The sequence below is a fragment of the Trichophyton benhamiae genome (assembly GCF_000151125.1).
Source record: "Trichophyton benhamiae CBS 112371 chromosome Unknown contig01356.0, whole genome shotgun sequence".
In the NCBI taxonomy this organism is placed as follows: domain Eukaryota; kingdom Fungi; phylum Ascomycota; class Eurotiomycetes; order Onygenales; family Arthrodermataceae; genus Trichophyton; species Trichophyton benhamiae.
Window position 1 is genome coordinate 1 of NW_003315100.1, and position 22,518 is coordinate 22,518.

Genomic DNA, 22,518 nt, shown 5'->3' on the forward strand with positions numbered 1-22,518 from the left:
TGCATATCCTCACTCTCCCCCTTTTAAACTTCTGGCCTACAGTCCATACTTAAGTATATGTCCCATTGCTTTTTCCTGGTCCATGTAGGCTAACATATACTTCAATCTAGCCCGCATCATACAACCATGTACTCTAGAGTACACCTACCCTGCCTTTGCAGGTAGGGGAACTTGCAACAGTTCTTCCTATACGTAGGCGGCACCGGCAAAGCAGAGATCTTTATCGGAAGAACCATATGTTCTAATGCAAGAGGCTTAACTGGGCACGTATTCAACGTCCCGTTTGGGTAAAGGGCCACCGGCAGCTGTAGAGACGGACGAACTAGAGATGCAGTGCATAGGCGAAGTCCATCTTAGGGAGGTAGATATACTCCCCGACTGGGTGTATCCATGCTCGGCTGGTGGGGTTGAACTTTCAACGCAAGCCCACGCCATCACGTTGGTAAAAAGGGGCGGCAGGGAGGGGTTTTTCTTTTGGAATCAGGCCCGGGATAAGGAAATATTTGTAAGAGAAGGGCCCGTTAGGAGGAGATATTGGCGAGTGGATTTTGACTGCGGGCTGAAGAAGAAGAAGAAGCACCATCCTTAGAGGAGGGAGGGGCGGACCGTCTCCGCATTATGCAGATAATAAAGGCAGATTGTTCGGGGATGTGGTGAAAGCAAGAGAAGAGGTTGATTCAAGGGAAAAAGAAAGGAGGAGAAGAAGAAGAAGAAGCAAAAGGAAAAAGAAACCAAACATGTTTTTGCGGCGCATCTTGACTGGACCAGTCGACGCACGGTGTTTATATCAGGCGCTTCTTTTAAGGCCTGTGCGTGCGAGATGCATAGAGATTGATATATCAACGATATATACTCTTTCTTCTGCGGTACACGATAACGAGGCCGTTAGCTAGCTGGTTAGTTAGTCTCATGGTTAACTGCCGTTAGCCCTGGTACGCAAGCTGTCAAAAGAACCGAGACGAATCTGACAAGTTTCAAAGCGGGACAGGCAATATCAAGCCCACACACCCTATAGCGATGGAGAAGCAAAGTCGAACTCTCGTGAATAGGTGTCTATCGACTAGTGGCCCTGAAAGTAGGCTGTCACATCACCCTCGCAGTCCTGGAGATTGAAGTCCATGGAGGCGTGGTTGATAAACATGGGCGAGGATCTCCCATGCCAAGTGGATGGTGTTCTTTTTTATCATGATGGAGACATGACCTGCAGACGTTTTGGTTATTCTTGCCTGATATACGGAGTATGGTAGTTAGCTCTGTATATTACCTGCATATACTCCGTACAGAGGCACCGAGACGAGACAACCAAATATCGGGTGTCTGTTTTTATAGCCCAAATACGTGCCAGACCGAGACCTCTTTGAACAGTCAACCAGTTACCGCGTGTCTCACCCATCAGAGAACTATACAGCGCGCCTGTGGCCCTTCTTCTCGTTTCCCCAAGCGGCCTGGACGCAGCTGGCCAACCTTCTTCTCGTGCTCCCCTCTCCTATCGCTCCTTGCAGCAATATGATGTATCTGATGAGACCCACCAGTGGGCGGACAGTAGGGCATGGTATTGGTGACAGGAACCAGCGGGCGCAAACCATGCAAGGGCTGGATGATGAAGATAGCAGCCGCTGACTCTCTGAACGGCTCTTAGAGGGTTTCAAGGAGCGCTTCACGGCGCGGGATGTGTGGGGCGCTGGCGAAAAGGTGTAATCCTTCGACAACGCACGTAAACAAGCCCATTTTGAGGGTGGGATGGATGGCATGGCCAAATTCAACGGAGTCGTTGTTATTCCAAGCCCCCAAACACTGATTTCTAAGGGGTGAGCAATTCATTTGGCCAAAGTATCATTTGTTGTGGACATTATGGGTTCACGAGGCACGCAGTATATTCCGCACGTATGTAGCTATGCAGAAAAAGAAAAGAACCTCCAAAGCCAATAAACTATCTTATGAAAAAGAAGGCATGTTTCCTAGACTCTCTCTTGACAAATACATATCGAGCTTGCTTGCGATCGACGGTCCTTTAAAGAAGATATGTTCAGGCTGTGCCTCTTGACCCCAGAGCCCAGACCGTGCAAGGGAGGGAAGAAGAAAAGGTAAAAGTCAATATCACTTGTAAAAATGTATGCTTTTGCCAAACCAGCCAAAGAAGATCAGTGAAGTATGCAAAAATCCAACGCCGAGAAAAGTAAGTGAATGCCCGAGTCGAGGCCGCCCCTCCACCGCACGAGACCATTGTTAACAAATTTGGTTTCATCATCTTCTTCGTCTTCGTTGCTGTTGCGTGACAGTTCTCCCATAGAGACATGAGACATTCGTAGTGAAAACAGAGTTGCAAAATGAAGGAGGGGGGAATAACTATGGTATCGAGGCGCAAGCAGATCCCCCGAACTTCGCACCGTACGTTAATAGAAACAGGTCCTGCTGAGGAGGAGGAGGAGGAGGAGGATTTGGGCAGGTGAAAGTGGACGCTTGAGTCCGTGGCTCTCTGTTAGGAAGATTGAGAGGCAACGGCAGATTGCTCCTTTTTCCTGCAGTCCCCTGGATTACACAGTAAACATGTTAGGTATCAATTGCATATTTGAGAGACTGGCCGTATGAATAGACCTGGGGGCAGAGGAAAACATCAAAAGAATCTGGTTTAAAGGAAGGAGGTAATACCGCATTTATCCCCAGGCCGGGTCTCGCTATATCCAGGAGTCGTGTTAGTTGCCTCCTTGTATTATTATATTCCAAGTTTCCGAATGCTTGAAACGAGCTCTAGGCGCAAACATACCTTGCAACGACATTTGGAGGACATCGTTTCTGTGTTTTCTGATACACAACACACCATGCCCTGACCAGCAGTCGGATATGGCTACACTGGTAATTGACTTCAACGTAATCGCACATGTTCGAAATGTATGTATGACATTCAATAACAAAAGAGGTCTTGGAGTGAGATTAAAAATGAACGAAGCTCAGGAGGTAAAAGTGAAGATATAAATAGTCTAGTCCTGTCTAGCCGCAAGTCCACTGTTGGCGGCAAGTATGATAACTAACATATGCATAGGCCAAGCGGGCCTGATGTAGATTCTGGCAGGTAACGCAGTGCGCCGGTAACTAGCAAAGTAACCACCCACCCCTCGTACGCGAGCTGGTAGGGGTGAATTGTTTTTTGTATTTTTCTTTTTTTTTTTTTTTTTTTTTTTTTCAAGAAGTACTTTTTTTTTTTTTTAGTTATGGCTTTCCAGTTTTTTTTTGTTTTTTGTTTTTCGTGCTTTTTTTTTTCCCCTTGTCCATGCGAAGGGGTACAAGGAACTGAATGCACTCATGGTGAAAAAGCAACTGAGCGTTCGTATAAAGGTGCATTCTTGGAATGGTGTAATTGAGATATTGTACGGGAGTACTTGTGTTCCTTAAAGAGGATATGCCGGACCGGTCTGGTCTGTCCCCAGATGCTGTGAAACAGGGAGCAGGAAACCTGGCCAGACATCGGAGGCGAGTGGATTGATTGAGTAATATCCCTAGGATGGCTTGAGGCACAGTATATCCATTTCCGGCCGTGGAGGATTATGGCGAAGGGAGGAATTTTTTTTACCCTTCCTCTCCCCAGTCGCTTATGCACAACTGCCCAGCTTCCGCGGTGCAAGGAGAAGATCCACCATATCAGTTGGGGAGATCGACGTTCCTGGTTTTGACATCGGATGCCCCAAAATACTTGAAGGGGGCTGTAATATAACAGCCTTCCCGGGCCTGAGTGCATTCGGTGCTAGCTTGTCCCAGGTAACGTCAACTGTGCAGGAAGGGACCTCAGCTTGCGAGGTAGCGGCCGGCCTTCCCACAATTATTTAGTCCAAAAAAGGTGCAAAGAGGAACAAGGTTTATAATTACTCCCACCTATATGCATGTCCCTGCACCCAATGAAGTATCTCTCGGGGCAATGTCGCAAGGCTCGGCACACAATGCCTGTCTGCTGATTTTCGCAAGGCCGGGTTTCGTATTATTCTTAACAATTCCACAAAGAGATGCTAGAGTCTCGAAATTGGCAATCCAGACAGCATTGCGCGGGAAGAACTGTGTTAGATGCGCATACCTGGGCCCGAAGAAAAACGAGATGCGCGATAGAACGAATCGGATACTCCGAGACATTTTCCTCGACGTATTTATGCATATCTGCATCAGGGTCGGAATGATCCTTCCCCAGGCCGGCCGCAAGAGTAAGAGTTGTATTCGGCAACTAGGAACAAGCCAGTTGCCAAGCCAGCGGTAACTAAGGGGGAGTGGAATCTAGCGTCCGAGGTCATTAGCCAGATAGTGATGCTGGAAAAACAGCTGGAAATTAGACAGCTCGCATTCACGGCAAGTGGTAAAAGAGTGGTTGAACCAATCGATATCGGGAGGCGAACGTTGGGAATAGGAAGAAAGAAGGTTTTCTTGAGGGACGCAGAAGTCGTTCTCAGTCGTGGTTGAATGATGAGTTGCCACAGCATACTCCATACTGTTTATGTTAGTAGCGAACCGTTTTCCACAGCCCACATGAGCAAAAGGGGGAACGAAAGCTGGGCAACCGGCTATGTGGAGGAATTAGTTACGGCCAACAGGAAGCGATATCTTTATAAACCAATCTACGCACGCGTTGATGACAAAAAAAAGGGGGATTCATCCGGGCATTAAAGGGCCAACGAGGAAAGAGAGGAAAACGGCGGAAGCGGGGGAAAAAAGAAGAAGTGCATTAGGAAAGGTCAATGGACATGAACGTCGTCAATTAGGTGAGACGAAAACGAAGCCAATGGCACCTAGAAGGGCCATGGTGATATATTGATAAGATGCCGTGGGTATCGTGACCAGGAAAAAGGAAATAAAAGATTTTCCAAGCAGATCATGTCAGTCACTGCTGTCCATCCAGCCTCGGGACATCTCGACAGCCTTGGACCACTTTTTATAAATTCGATTGCTTTCTTCTTCAGGGAGCTTTGGTTCGAACACCGTCTTGTCTGATTGTTTGAGGCCGTCCAGGTTTCGGGGGCCTTCCCAGATCTTGATGGCGATCCCAGCGGCAATTGCCGCTCCCAGCGCTGTTACTTCGTGCATTGCTGGGCGTTTTACAGGTATGCGAATGATATCGGCTTGTGACTGCAGCTGTGCGTTAGCTTGTTACGTCACTTAATGGCCCGAGTCAGAATGATACACGTACTTGCATGCAGACGTTGGAAGTACTTAGGCCGCCGTCCACCCTCAGCTCAGCAAGCTTTTGTCCGCTATCACGTTCCATAGCATCCAAGACAGCCTTGGTTTGAAAACACACTGCTTCTAAAGTTGCTCGGGCGATATGACCTTTCTTAGTATGCTGTGTGATACCAACTAGTCGGTATACTGTTAGTATGACAGTTTTTTTCTTCTTCCACCGTTGTTCATTTTTGTTTCGTTGACTTAGGGGGGGGGGCAAAAGGGAACTTGAACATACATATTGTTCCTTTTGCGGTATCGATCCAATAAGGAGCGAAAAGACCGCTGAATGCAGTAACGAAGACGCAGCCACCATTATCTTGTACACTCGAAGCCTCGTCATCGACCCTCCTGGCATCTCGGAAGAAGCCCAAGTTATTCATAAGAAAGTTGACGCCGCTCCCGGCAACGGCTATGCTACCTTCCAAGGCATATACCGGCTTTGAGTTCGCGCCCAACTGATATCCCACGGTTGCGAGAAGCCCATGAGAGGAGATAACTGGCTTTTCACCGACGTTGTAAAGCAAAAAGCAACCGGTTCCGTAAGTATTTTTAGCCATGCCAGGCTCGAATGCTTCATGACCTACCAATGCAGCAGACTGGTCACCAAGACAACTCATGATTCGAACACCTTTGAGAACTCCGGTGGCCAGCTGTCCGAACGCCGTGGGATCTGCAGATGGAACTATTTTTGGTAGTCTCAATTTTGACCGATCTAGGCCGAAAAAGTTGAGTAGCTTGTCGTCGTATTTGAGGGTATGTAGGTTAGTGAACATGGTCCGTGAAGCATTCGATACATCGGTTACGAATACATTTTTCTCCTTGCCACCATTGAGATTATACAACAGCCAAGTGTCGACAGTACCGAATGCCAGGTTACCAGCATCATAAGCCGTCTTCACCTCTGGTACATTGCGGAGTAACCAGACCAACTTGGCAGACGAAGAGTATGTTGATATGGGCAGACCACATATTTCCTGCAGCTGATCGGCCCCTTTCTCCTTGAACTCTCTGACTATGGACTTGGTACGAGTATCTGGCCAGGCTATAGCGTTGTATAGCGGCTTACCGGTCTCCCAGTCCCAAACGACAGTGGTTTCTCGTTGATTAGTAACTCCGAGTACTTCAATCTCACTGATATCGTGACCATTATTGATAAACGTCTTCGTTGCCTGCTCAATGCACTTTTGTGCCGAGGAAATGATCTCTGCTGGATCTTGTTCATGCCACCTATAAGGAATTCGTTAGCAAGACACTTGGACCGATTGAGAAGAAAAGATGGAAGACAAACCCAGGCTGGTCATGTACCCGTCCAAGCTCTGTCTGATGGGAGGCAGCAATGCTTCCCTGCAGGTCAAATATGATGAACCGAGTACTGGTAGTGCCCTGGTCAATAGCTCCTATAAACCTGGACGGCCGCTCCTCCCGGCTGGGGAGGATCGCATTGCGAACGGCAAAAGTGTCTAGTCCGTCTTCAAAGGTATCTGCTAGTCCCTTGACGACCTCTATGGCGCTCTCTCGAAGAGCAGCAAGCGAGTTCTTGGTTGACTTCTCCTCGGCCATGACTCGTATACGAGATCTGTCCTGATCTTGTGGGGGTAAAAGAAACCGGGGAAGCCGTTTACACACCACCAGCGCCACAGCCAATAGGTCCACCGGCAGCCAACATCTGTAGTATAGCAGCGAGAGGCGAGTGGAGGGATATGAGGTCGCCGTAGACGGAGCGTGAAGAGGGAATGCTTTATACGGCGAAACCCGGGGCGAAGGTGTTTGTGCGAAGAAGTCTCTGCCTGATCACGCAGTCGCGGGGGGTTGTTGTGGTTCCTGTGGTTCCTGTGGATTAAGCGCCGGCGGGGCGAGCACAGCCCAGAAAACAGGTAGTTCGCCGGCTTTCCGATGCGCCGCGGCAGATGACACGATGGTACGATGATGAGGCCATGGCCAGGCTAGGTAGCTATAGGGACAAGTATAGGATGAAAGTGATGTTGATGACACTGCTGCTGATATGAAGATGAAAGACAGCGCCAGCAGAGGCGTCGTGGGATCAAGCTCTGCGGTGTTACGGTCTCTGGGCTCAACCGCAACATGCAGTGAGATCGGATGCAAGATCCGAAGCAGTAGAAGCGGATGAAGAAAGACGAAGAAGACCCTTGACGGGCGCTACGCTGCGAATCACAGTGACGATCTAGCCGCGCTTGCACAGAATCCGGGGAGGCTGTCCTCGATCCCAGCGCCAGGGGAGCTCGCTATGGTGGCTCTCTGATTTGTCGGCTTGGGCGGCACACCGTCGGACTATTGATTCGGCCTAGGCTGGATGGATGGCATGCAGGATCGGGCAGATGATGTGCAGATGCGCTTGTCGGCTGGCCGGATAGTGCCATACAACTTTGTGCTTGTGTGAGGCAGGCTATAGCGTTGGTTATATGCGTGGCTGAGGAACAAAGGAAAAAGTTGATATCAAGTAAATAGACGTTTTAGCTACAGGTCTGGTCTAAGAAACAAAGGAAAGTCGACCGTTCAGGCTTTTTTTGAGATTATCTTGTTTTTTTGTTGATGCGTGTTGTGGGTTAATTTACAAGGCACAGGTGAACGGGCTTAGTTTCCAACAAGAGGGGCAAGTAGGAAAATAAACGGGGATATGGCGGACAGACGGGCAGGAAAAAGCAAGGAAAGCCGGATTTACTCGGCCTCCTCAGCAGCAGCAGCCTCGGCCTTAGCAAGGTCCTTCTCTCGGGCAGCCTGGAGAGCCTTGATTTTCTCGGTGATGCCGTGCTCGGAGGTGAAGTGGGAAGCAAGTTGCTCTCGGCCGACCAAGCTGCAGACGATGGCGGCGCCAACGACGAAGGTAAGGACGAATCGGTACATGCCGTACCAAGCTGGAACCCACCCCTTGACAGCGGCGCGGGTGTCGTTGTAGTACAGGAAGGTGAAGGCGAAGAACTGGGTGATCAAGGCATACTCAACCGGGAGGAGGAGAGTAGGCCAGGCGACAGCTGGGGCAACGACACCGGTGGCATAGCGGCGGAAACCGTGCTTTCCACCGTATCCAGCCCACTCCATACCCCAGTGGACGGCTCCAAGGAACGAGAGGATCTATATATCTAGTCAGATACCTCTATCATTGTAGTCATAGTTTAGAGAGCGTAAATAGAACATACCACAGCGCCGTAGCCAACCTGGATAGGCTCAATGAGGTTCATCATAGCCTGGGCGGTCTCAACAGAGATATACTGGGTAGTTCCGAGAGTGACGGCGTTGTTCATCTCCCAGGAGAGGAAAACGGTCTGGAGAGAGGTCACGACGTAAGGGACAACACCAGCCAGGCCGTAGTACAGAGCCTCCTTGGGGACACCCTCCAAGCTGAAGGTATCCTTGATAATTTTCTAGAGCAATGTTAGTATCAACACTATAGCTGCCGTCAATTGGAGATATAACTCGAATATTCAACCTACCACATCGTTCTTCACACCAGCCATCATATCAACATCGGGCTCTTCGATCAGAGTCTTCTTAGCCTCCTATTTTTTTAATAAAAAAGAAAAATCAATTAGTCTATCTATCAACCCCCAAGAATCTAGATCGTTCTAATGAAATTGCAGTATACGGTCACTTACAGTGGAAGAGTAGCGGACAAGGGCGGTGGTGACTGGCTGGCGGAAAGGCGAAAGCGCCATGGAGGTTGACCGTGGACCAGCCCATTGCCTGGCGGAGGTGGTCAACTGGGCCTTGAAAGCAGTGTTGGTCCAGGCACTTCGAGCAATCGAAGCGTTTGAGCTCGATACGGCTCTGAGCACAGAGCGCGCGGCAGCTGTTCGGTACAACATGGCGAGGGTCAAAGAACTGTGGTAGTTGGAAGTTGGTCGGACTGAAGCGGAAGAAGTCGGCGGGCAAGCGCAGGACGCAGAGATAACCGGCCAGGCAGCGGAGGAAAGCTGTCAAAGCACGATAGAGGAGTGGAGATGGGTGTCCCGTGTGTACTGGTCGTACCCGAGCGATGCAGAGGTGCCAATTGAAGCTGAAGATGTCGCTTTTCCAACACACAATTTGCTCGTCGTCGCTTCAAGTTTGATGTCGAAGTCGGGATGTTGACGCTTAGTCAGCGTATAAATGACGGACCGATGGGGCTTAGTAAGCATGATCGAAGCCCGTGCCAGCCGGCCTGCAAAGTCGCAAGTTAAAAGGACCAGGACGACGCCGACGCCGACGCTGACGCCGACGAGAGAGGAGATCGAGAGACATGATGGAGGGACGATGAGGAGAGATGGGCTGTCGGAGGAGAGAAGATGGTCACAGAGGTAAGGGAGATGAGAGGAGGACCAGGAAGAAAAAGGAAGAGAGGAGAGCTCGTGGTGCTGTACTAAGCACTAAGGGCGACGGTGACCTCGATTGCCTCGCATCGACTCGACCCGGGTATTTGGAGATTCGAAATAATACAGTAACTGGCCCAGCCAAGTGAGAATTCGTGGCGTCAAGGAGGATGTCGTGCAATTGCACCCAGCCGAGTCGTCTGCATCGGGCGTAATGGCAGATATTGATATCTGCCAGCAGCTGTGTAAGCTGCCATCACGCGAGATACACACGACCGAACGGCACCACGACCGAGCAGCACTCGACAAAACCTACAAAAACAGAAAATCTACAGGGAGGAGAGTCCCCTCATCCTCCTTATATATACAATTACTGCATTCTCACCTAGAAAGAGGGTCGATTAAAGTGGTATCCAGTAGTGGCGCCACCTTTTGACAGTTTGCCTTATGTCCGGCCATCGACCATTCGCAGCCCTTACATTAGACAGACAACGGTTGGGAGACGAGACCGCTCCGGCGGATCAGCGTACGGAGTACGGAGAAAATGCAGGAACTCGTTTACTGCTGGAGACATATCCTTGAAGCTGGCCCATACGCGGTTATCCGATGGTGTTGGTATGAAGGGTGACCAACAGGAACATTACTCAAACGCCACGCTATAATGGAAGAGTAGAATTATGAGAGAGTCGATAACGGATACTCGACAGTAGATTGCCCGTAACTGGGGGATCTGCTTCATGAGCGAAGCAGAGAAGACTACCTGTAGATGATCATAGTGAACCGAGAAGATAGCCAGTTTTTGGCTTGTTCAACTTCAATATGCAGTAGCTTAAAAGAGTCGCATCGCCAACTGTAGTTACTGCATCTTCATGCAGGCAGCCTGTCCTGGCGAAGTGTCTCGCCTGCAGTCCTGCCATCTTGCTTGGTTCCCTTGCAAGAAAAAGTGGTGGAGCATCGACAAGGCATGGAAACGAACATCTACGTCACTCGAAATCGCCCGACTTTCGCTCCTCCACGAGAACGAGCAAACAACTCGACATCTTTCACGACATACAACATACATCTCTCGCTGCCATACACTACATAAAAGCACCGGGTCGTTTGAGGCAAAAGTGAATTTGTCTATTCTCCTGGTCTGCAATTGACTGTGCCGACCCTCACTTTGCCTCAGAGGCTGCCCGGTTTTTCTGTGGTTGACGAGGGGTGCATCACCTAATGACGGTTAGAACTTCAACAACCGCCAAACTATTCAACCTCGCTGCACTGGTTTTACTGACTTCAAGTCTGTTTTCAACAGGAATAAAATCGTTAAATATTGTTGAGTCGCCCATGGTCTCCGAAAACCCATCTCAGTACAGAACCTTGTACCGGGTCGAGACTGCTGTGGTCAACTGCGTGAATCGGCCATAGCCACGACGCCGCCATGTTAGAAGGGATAGTTGCGAACCTGTTGAACAGGTTCCTGGGGATGTATGTGAAGAACTTCGATGCAGGACAGCTTAATGTCGGTATATGGTCCGGTGATGTCAAACTACGAGACCTGGAACTTCGCCGCGAGGCACTTGACCAACTACATCTACCGCTGAACGTTATCGAAGGCCATCTCGGCGAACTCACGCTCTCTATTCCATGGTCTAATCTTCGAGGGAAGCCCGTGAAAGTGCATATTCAAGATGTGTTCCTCCTTGCGGCGCCGAAGGAGGATTCCACTTACGACCCAGAAGAAGAGAGGAAGAGAGAGCATGCGGTTAAGATGGAGAAGCTTGAAAGTGCTGAGCTTATCAAGGAGCAGAATACCGAGGGTATGAGCCAGGAGGAGCAACAGAAGAACCAGAGCTTTACGCAGAGCTTGATAACTGCCATCGTCAACAATCTCCAGGTGGCTATCAAGAACGTTCATTTTCGTTATGAAGATGCCATTGCTGCTCCTGGACATCCATTCGCCGCGGGTGTCACGATCAAGGAACTTAGTGCTGTCAGCACGGATTCAAATTGGAAGCCTACCTTTATACAGTCGACGTCTACCAGCAATTATAAACTTGCTGTCCTGAACTCTCTGGCAGTCTACTGGAACACAGATGCAGAGCTCTTTGCGCCAGATCATGGAGCTTCTACAGAGTCAGGAGAAGCTGGAGATACTGATGCCCCGATATTCAGCCATGCTGATTTGCTAGAGAAATTCCGAGATGCTGTTGCTACGGGTGAGAACAATCAGTATATTCTCAAGCCTGTCAGCGGCAAAGCTGGCCTGGAATTAGACACCTCCCAGAATGTCGATCATCCGCGAGCCAAAGCTAAATTGATATTCGATGAACTCGGCTTTGTGCTCGACGACCATCAATACCGTGATGTTTTGATGCTAGTCGACCTCTTCCATTACTTCATTCAGCATCGAGAGTATCGAAGCTTGATGCCCGCTTGCCGGCCAAAGGAAGACCCCCGTGCCTGGTTCAGGTTTGCTGGTCAAGCCATTCTCAGTAAAATCCACGAACGAAACCGCAAATGGACTTGGGGCTATATAAAAGAACGGAGGGATAATCGTATCCGGTATATCGAGTTGTTCAAGATGAGAAAGAGAGAGGACCCCATGTCACCTGCGGAGACGGAGGAGATGAAAGCTCTTGAAGAGAAATTGTCGTACGAAGATCTGCGGTTTTGGCGGTCCCTTGCTAGAAACCATCTGAGAAAAGAGAGGATTGAGTGCCCAAAGAAGGTTGTCAGACAGCAGACCTGGTCCGAGTGGATATGGGGAACGAGTCCAAAGGAGGAAGACCAGCCCACGTCCATGACGGAAGAACAACGACAGGAACTGTATCAAGCTATAGATTGGGATGAGAAGAAAGCTATAGCTGATGCGGTTGATCTTCCCCGAGACTCCGTCAAGTTCCAGGTAGACTCGAGCCTCCGAGCTGGCAGCTTCACCTTAAAACGAGATCCTCATGGCAAGGCGGATGAGATATTAAAGCTGGTCTTTGAGAACTTCCAGGCAAAGGCACTACAGCGGCCGGATTCGTTCTTGGTCCAGGTTGATCTCGGTGGGTTACGGCTGTTCGATCATACCACGGACAATACTGCCTTCCCTCAGATTGTCCGTGTTAAAGATAGCTATTCCATGCCAAGCAAGAATGTTGAAGAGATTACCGAAATGGATATACCTGAATCCCCTGACATTGAAACGATAGACCGTGAGAACGATGATAGCCTGTTCTATCTCCAGTTTGAATCAAATCCCCTAGATGGGAGCGCGGATTCTGCTCTTCGCATGAAACTCAAAAGTCTTGAAGTTATATATACCCCCAAGGTATTAGTTGAGATCGTCAAGTTCTTCCGCCCTCCGGAACGACATATGGAATCCATCGGCGCTCTCCTGGAAACTGCGGGGGCAACTGTTGCGGAAATACGTCAACAGACAAGAGCTGGGCTGGAGTTTGCCCTTGAAGAGCACAAGACCATTAACGCCCAGCTGGACATCCAGGCTCCACTTATCATTATACCTGAGAGCATTACTACAGGTGACAGCATGTGTCTCATCTTTGATGCCGGTAGAGTGAGCGTGACCAGCAAGCTGGTCGACAAGGAGACTCTGAAGATGGTTCAGAGCAAGCAAGGCACTGAAATCGGCGACGATGACCTCAGCCGACTTGAATCCTTGATGTATGACAAGTTCCTGCTAAAGCTCGATTCAACACAAGTTCTTATTGGTAAAGGCATTGAAGCAACCAAAGCTGAGCTAGACCCAAAACGGAATCAAAGAACCTGCATATCATGGACCGTATCAATATGGACTTTGTGCTTGAGTTATGCATTGCCCCCAAGTCAACACTCACCAGGACACGGATATCAGGCCATCTTCCAGAATTCCACGCCTCTATGTCGGATACGAAATACAAAAATCTCATGAGACTGATTGACATTGCCATCCCGAGATTCGACACCGAGGAGTCGTCCACGAATTCAGCGGAGAAAGTCGCACAACCAGAAACTACATCAGTTGAAACCAGAGCCAGGTCGCAGTCGATTCAGTTCCCTCGACAAAAAGACGTACCTGTTTTGCAGTCGGAAAACGACATCGCAGGCCCCGATGATAGGAAATCAGCAGAATCGAAGACTCCTAAAAATATACATCGGCGTATGTTTGAATTCAAGTTTACCGTGGATACCCTGAGGGGCTCATTGTATCGATCTGACCCCAGCGATGAAAGAAAAGATAGACTGCTGGTTGAACTGGTGGCTGAACACTTCCAACTCGACTATAATCTCAGAGAATATGACATGGCTGCTGACATTGTTCTGAAATCTTTGAGTATTGAAGATTATATCGAAGAGCATTCGTCTGCCCCCGAATTCAAGAAAATTGTCACATCCAGGGGCTTCGATGCAAATGAAGAGAAGGACTTGTTCACTCTAAAATTTATCAGAGTTAATCCCAGCTCTCCCGAGTTCGTTTCAGTGTATGATGGCGTTGAAATGAACCTCGACCTAGTAGTGTCGACCATTAATTTGATTGTTACTCGGAAGACATTGCTTACCCTATTGGATTTCATTTTAATTACTTTCACCAACCAGAATCCACAGGACCAGGTTCAAAACTCTCATGAACAAGCCGCCTCCAATGACTCAAAGGAAGCTCCGAAGCCAGCTAATACAGGGAAAATTCGAATAAGCTCAAAGTTAGAGAGGATTTCCCTTATCTTGAATGACGATGGCATTCGTCTAGCCACCCTCAGTCTGAATACTGCGGATGTTGGAATATTCCTTGCCAATGAAACGATGCAGATCAAATCAAGAATGGGCAGTCTGACCTTATTCGATGATATCAATGAAAACGGCAAGTCGTCAACAGTCCGTCGGCTTATGAGTATTGAAGGGGATGATTTCGCGGATTTCCGCTACCAAACTTTCAACCCGAAACTTAAAGACTATCCTGGTTACGATTCAGAGGTAGCTTTACGATCTGGTTCGATCAAAATAAACTTCATCGACGAGCCGTACCGAAGGGTTATTAATTTCCTAGTTAAGTTTGGGAAGATGCAAAGTATATTCAACGCAGCCCGTCAGGCTGCAGCCAACCAAGCTACACAAATCCAAGAAAGCTCATCACTGATGCATTTTGATATCATGGTCAAGACACCCATCCTGGTGTTTCCCCGAATAACCGACCGAGACGGACCTCGAGATTTCATCACCGCTCATTTGGGAGAGATATATGCTAGCAACGAGTTTTCTCAAGCTGACCATGGAGAAGCAAGGTACCTGGTTAACACCATCACCGCTGGAATCCGTCATATCCGCCTCACGTCTACCTTCTACTACTCGGAAGATGTCTGTGAAGAATTGGAGATGATTGAGAAAGTGGATATGGATTTCAATATCAAATATGTTCAAGAACCCGTTGACAATTCCATACCCGTTATGCGTGTTGATGGCTCTATGTCACCCACCAATCTTCGGATTTCGCAAATGCAGCTTAAATTCCTCCTCGAGCTATCCCAAACCATCCCGGCTGCGTTTTCACCTGACCAAGAACTTCAAGAAGGACAAGCCCATCAGGCCCTACCCGAACTATCTGCGGGGTTAAGTACAGCCGCTAGTTCAGAAAAATCCAACGAGTCCAAGTCACTCACGGATGGATCTGGTAAAAATGCCGCAGAGCCTAAAAAGTCAATTCAACTCGAATTAGGATTCCGCGTGGAAACTATTGGGTTAGAACTGCTCCTTGTGAACGAGGAGGCGCCGGTTCAGTCTCTCGATGATGTTAGCTTGTCTAAGTTCTTCTTGAGCAATACCAATGTGAAGCTCCGGATGTTGAACAATGGCTCCCTCGAGTCTGAACTGCTTATCCACTCCTTTAATGTACGAGACAGCAGATCAAAGGAGATAAACCGGTTCCGTAAGATTATGTCCCTGGTCAATACCGAAGTTCAGCAACAGTTTATGGCCAGTCTTTCCATGTCCGGTGGTACCGATCGCCAATTAGTGGTGATGGTAACAATCGATAGCCCGCGTATTATATTCGCTGTCGATTATCTGTTCTCTCTCAAATCATTTGCAGCAGCGGCATTCCCTGCTGAGCCAGATACAGATGCTTCAGAAAGCTCGGATGAAGAGTCCTCGGGCCCGGTTGTGTCGCGTGAGAACCTGCAATCTAAACCAGCGACTATTCCTTCAAGCGCTATGACAGCAGAAAACAAATCTTCCCTTACAATGTCCTTCAGATTCAACATGGTTGATTCTCAAGTCATCCTGGTCGCTAACCCAACGATTGCGAACACAGAAGCTATCGTCCTGGGGGCTAAACAAATTGTCTATTCCCAGCAGAATGCGTCAACTCTTCAAATCACCAAGGTCGGCATGTTCCTTTGCCGTATGGATAAATTTGAGACCAGTAGACTGCGTATTCTGGACGACTTTTCGCTAGAATTATCCATGGATACTCAGAGTAAGAGCAAAAGTTTCTCTACAACCAGGATTGACATGCATGTGGAGCCATTGATTCTTCGGTTGTCACCACGAGATATCCTCCTTGCTCTGCAGATAATGAACAGAGTATCTGAGATGACTTCACCGACACAGCCTCAGAATGCAGCAAGCGAGTCGAAAGCTATTGCTGCTAAACCCACACAGGCAGACCTACAGTCACCAAGTACCCCCGTTCAATCTCGATTGACTGCAGCAGATAGAATTCAACAGTCATCCATAGTGAAGAAGGAAGAAATGTCCATTCAAATGGATGGTATTAGAGTTATACTGATTGGTGATGTACACATACTTCCCTTGCTTGACTGGAGTGTGCAGTCATTCCGAGTCGATGTCAGAGACTGGTCTGCCAATATGAGTGCTGATACCACTTTCGACACCTTCATCAACGTTTACAATTTCTCGAAGTCTACTTGGGAGCCGTTGATTGAGCCCTGGCAGCTTGGATTCCATATGTCGAAAGAACTAAGCCCTGACATATTCTCTATTGATGCATATTCCCATAAGAACATGGAGTTAACAGTCACATCTGCAACGATTGCTTTGGCGTCTAAAACAATGCAATTCTTGTCTGCGGATGAGGACGTTCTTTCAAAGCCCAGAGGTACAGATACTCCTTATCGAATCCGAAACTATACAGGCTTTGAATTGCGAGTATGGGCAGACACTGGCAATGGAGAGGAAGGGCATGCCTGTACCCTGGAAGATGGCGAAGAATACCCCTGGAGGTTTGAAGACCCAACTACTATGCGAGAGAACCTTACTCCGGAGGGCAACGCTGGTACGGTAGGAATTAAGCTTGAGGGCAGTGGATTCGATAGCATCAGCCGCATCCCCCTCATCCGTGAGGGGGAAACACTTTATAATCTGAAGCCAAAGAAAGATAAAGTGCTACATAAGCTGTTGGTGGAAGTCAGCTTGGGGACAGATTACGTCAAGTATATCACCTTCAGATCCCCCCTTGTGGTGGAGAATAAGACACAAATACCCGTTGAGGTTGGGGTATATAGCCCCGAAGAGGGACATCTTCTTAAGATTGAAAAAATACTTCCAGGTGATTCACGTCCAGCACCAGTGGGTGCCGCATACCTACATTCTCTCGTTGTGCGCCCAGATCAGGGCTTCGGGTACAATTGGTCAAACGAGAGGCTCTTCTGGAAAGATTTGCTGAGACGACCGACCAGAACCCTCAAATGTCAGAGTGAGAATGGACAACAATCTCCACCATTCTACTTCCAGATGAATGCCACTTTTGACAAGAATGATCCTCTTCTGTCCGTATATCCGTACATGCGGGTTCGTGTCTCTGCTCCTATTGAGATCCAAAACTTACTTCCATATGACTTTAAGTACCGCATATATGACAAAAACTTGAAGAAAGATTGGACGAACTTCCTTAGAAAAGGAGGGGTGAGTCCGGTCCATGTCGTGGAGCTTTCTCATGTACTCCTCCTAAGTATTGACATGCAGGATACAGCATTCAGGCAATGCGAGTTTGCAATAGTCAATGGGAATGTCCAAGAGGATTTCAGGAGAGAGTCTACCCTTACTGTCCAAGATGATCAAGGCCAAGAACTGAAACTAGGCCTTCACTACTTTACCGTTCCCGATAGTGGTGGTGCCTTTAAGGTCTCTGTGTTCAGTCCCTATCTTGTTCTGAACAAAACCGGACTCGATCTCAACATACAAAGCAAAGGCGTCTTCCACGGAGGCAGGTCTGCAGCGGGTCGGGCTATAAAAACAGATGCAATGAATGGAGTCCGTTCTGCCATTCCTTATATGTATTCTTATCCAACAGACGACCGTAAGAACCGGTCAGTCTTGAGGGTTAATGGCTCTTCGTGGAGCAAGCCCCAGAGCTTCGAAGCCATAGGAAGCAGTTTCGAGGTTACTTTACCAGGTTCCAATGGCCGAACCGAGTATCACGCAGGCGTGACGGTAGAAGAGGGGACTGGTAAATACAAAGTCACTAAAATAGTCACAGTATCCCCCAGATTCATACTCGAGAACAGGCTGGATGAAGAATTGGTTGCTCGTGAGCCAGGTTCTTCCAATGTTATCTCTCTAAAGCCTGGTGAACTTGTGCCGCTGCATTTCCTGAGGCAAGCAGCTGAAAAACAGCTTTGCTTCTGCTTCCCTGGTGTTAACAATCAGTGGTCCTCCTTGTTCAACATTGCTGACCTAGGAATAACTTATGTGAAACTAGCAAAGGCAAACCAGCGCCAGAGATTACTCAAAGTTGAAGTGCTTATGGAAGGTGCTACAATATTCTTACGCATTAGTATGGAGGCAGTACACTGGCCGTATTCTATGAAGAATGAATCGGATGCAGAATTCATATTCTTCCAAGCGGTATGACGTTAACCCCTGGAACCGTTTATCAATATCAAACTAACTGGTTTTAGAACCCAAACGTTAACGAGGACGAAGATGATCGCAGCACTACCTGGCGGCCTATCCGTTACCGTCTTCCGCCCCGCAGTATCATGCCCTACGCATGGGATTATCCTGCCGCTAAAAACAAGTCTCTTGTTCTGCTATGTCGAGGAAAGGAAAGATATATCAAACTCGCTGAAATGGGCAACTTGATACCAATGAAGCTCCCGCCAACCCAGGATTTGCCCCAAAAGATTATTGATATCCGCATTGAAGCAGAAGGTCCTACGCAAACTCTTGTCTTATCCAATTTCCGACCATCAAGAAGTGTATATAGGCAGCAAAAGCCTGCCTCTTCTCAAACCAGTGTGTCCACTGGATTTGAAGTCAAGGAAATCAACTCGGACATTACGTTCAAAGCACAACTTCGATTAAACGGTATCGGGATATCCTTAGTCAACCAGAACTTGAGGGAGCTCGTGTATATCACGTTCCGCGAGATAGATCTCAAGCTCAGCGAATCTAAGATCTACCAGACGGTCAATACCACTATCAAGTGGATACAAGTTGATAATCAATTATATGGCGGAATATTCCCAATTCTTCTATACCCAAGCGTTGTCCCGAAAACTGGTAGGGAGATGGAGGCGCATCCAATTTTCACAGCTACGGTTACCCGGGTTAAAGACGACTCATATGGAGTCTTGTATGTGAAGTATGCTTCACTTCTTGTTCAGCAGATGACTCTTGAACTCGATGAAGACTTCATTTTTGCCCTCCTTGACTTTGTGAAGGTTCCAGGCGCCTCTTGGTCCGAGGAACGTGAGGACCCCATTTGTGAGGCTGAACTTGGCATTCCAGAACCAAAACATGAAGCACAGGGACAGGACGTGTATTTCGAGGTCCTTCACTTGCATCCTATGCAGCTTGATCTGTCCTTCGTTCGTACAGAACGAGTCAATGTTGAGGATACGACAGAGTCGTCTAACCCATTGATGTTCTTCGTCAACGTCATGACGATGTCAATAGGTAACGTTAATGATGCTCCGGTTAGATTAAACGCACTGCTTCTGGAGAACGCAAGAGTGTCTATACCGATGCTTGTTTCGAATATCACAAACCACTATACTCAGGAATTCCTTCGTCAGGTCCACGTTGTTATTGGCTCTGCGGATTTCCTAGGTAATCCCGTTGGTTTGTTTAACACCGTGAGTTCCGGAGTTGCCGATATATTCTATGAGCCATATCAAGGGTTTGTCATGTCCGACAGACCTCAGGAGCTGGGCCTCGGAATTGCCAAGGGTGCCACTTCATTCGTCAAGAAGTCAGTGTTTGGAATTACGGACAGTCTTACAAAGTTCACGGGAAGTGTCTCCAAAGGTCTCGCTGCCGCAACACTGGATAAAGAGTTTCAGGATCAACGAAGGATGTCTAGAGCCCGAAATAGACCAAAGCATGCTCTTTACGGAGTGACTGCAGGAGGCAGTGCTTTTGCTACCAGCATGGCAAGTGGAATTGGTGGTCTTGCGCGTCATCCACTGGAGGGTGCTGAAAAAGAAGGATTCCAAGGATTTGTTAAAGGTGTCGGAAAGGGATTCCTAGGACTTGCAACAAAGCCAGCACTCGGTGCTTTTGATCTAGCTTCCAGTAAGTACTCAGTTTCCTTTTTTTTTTTTTTTTTGTCTATTGAACAGACTTATCTAACTTTAACGCAGATCTTGCTGAAGGAGTAAGAAATACGACTACAGTTTTCGATGCCGGGGGCCTTGACCGAGTTCGTTTAACTCGCTTTATTGGTCGAACTGGAATTGTCAAACCGTATTCTCAGCGAGAAGCGCTGGGCCAATTCTGGCTCAAAACGACAGACGATGGCAAATACTTCAACGAGGAGTATATTGCTCATCTAGAGTTCCCTGGCAAAGATATGCTTGTGTTATTGACGTATGATCGAATCATGCTTGTCCGATCAAAGCGTCTCACAACAGAATGGGACATCAAATTGACCGATATTCAAAAGATATCAAAGGAGAGAACAGGAATGACCATAACGCTAAAGGGCGGCACCAACGGACCATTCATACCGGTACAGGATGAGAGTGGAAGAAACTGGTTCTACAAACAAATTGCTATTGGTATGTTTACTTATCATCATTTCTCCCGGCAAGTTGAGTATATTCAGTAACTAATCCCTGGTTGATAGCTGTCAACGCATTTAATGAGAAGTATAGTGCCAAGGGATAACTAGCGTTTGCCAGCTGTTTCGGTACGGATATGAGAGATGCAATAAATAATATGCATGGGGAACTCACTATTCTTATATACATCCAATATCGTTTCATATTTTTTTAGCTACATTCATCTTGTGTATTGGTAATGCTAATTGCTGTGATTGATTTTTATGGGGCTTTTTTCTCGGTTATGGCAAAAGGTTATTAATATAAATGGCACTTTACGATTCTGTGTACAGTTAACACAATAAAAATTAGACTACCCTAGCTAGACGTTTGATTTTCTGGACTATATATGTTCCGCGGAGTAGGTGCTCAAGTAATACGGCTTCAGAAGTCTCAAGGCGGGACGTACGACAAGCCTCCTCCACTGCCAAGACCGCGTCCGCCCTGTTGGGTGCGGCAACGTGCCGCTCCCGCCTTTCCGCTCTCACGAGAAGCTTAGGCACTCCATATTTCGACCACTTGCTTTTCCTCTAACGTTATTTGCCGCCTTCGGATATCCTTGGACGCAACTAGGCTGCTGTAGGTTAGCAGGCTTTGATAGACAAAGGACTTGTGTTGATCATGCGCTAGTTATTTATAATATTTTAACGTGATTTAGTTATACGACCGCCTTGATCATTTAGAGGTATATGCAACTGGGAAGCAGTACTCTGTAGTTAGTTGCTCTTCGGCTCACAGTTAAATCTGATCATATATTGTTAAAAGCAGAGTAAACGGTAAACAAATACACTATTACGGAGTACAGAGTACAGAGTACGTGGACGTGTTGCTCCTCATCCAGTCAACGAATTAAACAAGGTGCAACCCCCGAGCTTTATTAAAGTCTGCATTCCACATTGAACCTACTTTGAGGCCTTTGACAGCTAACCTTCTAGAGATATGCAATACAGGCTATATCGTTGGCTATATGACTCAATCGGCAGTCACAATTGCCGGGAAGGCCTGCTGCTGCTTTACAAGGTTGTTCACCTCCTGGCGGTGTAACTGTTTGATATCGTTACCCACACAGGGCGAGCCCATGACCTGCCGGGTTACTTATATGGGCCACAATGCAGGCGTGGGGAGTTGGATCGAATCAAGCAACAAGCTTAGGTATGATTTGCAGAAGAAGGGTCGGGAGTGTACTTCGGACAGGCGAGGAGGGCACTTCTGTCACGTATTGACTTGCTCAAATAGGATGTATCTCGCTAGTGCGCAAGCTCCCCCAACTGGCAGGCCCACGGAGTATATACTTTTGTATATCCCAGCTTAAACTTAGCATGAAGTCGCTTGACATTCCGAGTATTCTCTGGTCCAATAGCTATGAGGCGGAGTGGATGTCGACTATTACATAAATGGAGACCACCGACACCTTGACGGAGAATACGGAGCTGGCTCCCCGTGATACAGGACCATGTCCGACTCACGGGGAATGTTGCTCCGTGATGGGGCTAAAGCCGCTGCACCCAGCGATCTGCCAACAGCTGGTAATTCAACAAGCCAAATATTCACAGCTGTCAGTCCACGAGGCCATGCATTGGAAGTGTAGTCATATATAGGGCGTCAAGAAAGAGACTTGGCTGCTTCTCATCAGCTGCATATCCAGGAGGTCAAAATCCAACGTGTCCAAGAAGGTTTTTTATATTAAAGGGCGTCCATCGCCGATCAGGTGATCGGCTACGGCATCCATGTAACAAGATTGGATGTCCACGGCAACGGCTGACCCCGTCATAGCGACAGAGCCGTTTTAACCTCTGCAGGCCTCCATGTCCAGCTGATATATGAGGTTTTAAAGGCCAATTACTAGGCTGGACGAAGACCAGGGACAAAAAAACTCTGCCACGATACAAAACAAGATCGAAGTTTCAAACAGAAAAAAAAACAACGAAAAAACAACAAAAACAAAAAATCGGAGGCACTGCCACTTGGAACAATTAATGGACCAATAA

At 47.9% G+C, this 22,518-nt stretch overlaps 3 protein-coding genes across 3 annotated transcripts; 1 reads left to right on the forward strand and 2 right to left on the reverse strand.

Moving 5' to 3' along the window:
- Window positions 1-4,854: 4,854 nt before the first annotated feature.
- On the reverse strand, window positions 4,855-6,759 carry ARB_00372 (uncharacterized protein; the record flags this gene model as incomplete). The annotated part of the gene is made up of 4 exons (XM_003013142.1): window positions 4,855-5,109; window positions 5,165-5,331; window positions 5,435-6,426; window positions 6,488-6,759. The coding sequence occupies 4 exons, from the start codon at window positions 6,757-6,759 to the stop codon at window positions 4,855-4,857; spliced, it is 1,686 nt and encodes a 561-aa protein (XP_003013188.1).
- Window positions 6,760-7,875: 1,116 nt separating this feature from the next.
- Window positions 7,876-9,020, reverse strand: ARB_00373 (uncharacterized protein; the record flags this gene model as incomplete). The annotated part of the gene is made up of 4 exons (XM_003013143.1): window positions 7,876-8,289; window positions 8,355-8,579; window positions 8,649-8,714; window positions 8,811-9,020. 4 exons carry the CDS (start codon window positions 9,018-9,020, stop codon window positions 7,876-7,878), a joined length of 915 nt encoding a protein of 304 aa, XP_003013189.1.
- Window positions 9,021-10,926: 1,906 nt separating this feature from the next.
- ARB_00374 (uncharacterized protein) lies at window positions 10,927-20,538 on the forward strand (the record flags this gene model as incomplete). The annotated part of the gene is made up of 4 exons (XM_003013144.1): window positions 10,927-13,157; window positions 13,238-18,332; window positions 18,386-20,003; window positions 20,051-20,538. 4 exons carry the CDS (start codon window positions 10,927-10,929, stop codon window positions 20,536-20,538), a joined length of 9,432 nt encoding a protein of 3,143 aa, XP_003013190.1.
- Between the last annotated feature and the right edge of the window lie 1,980 nt (window positions 20,539-22,518).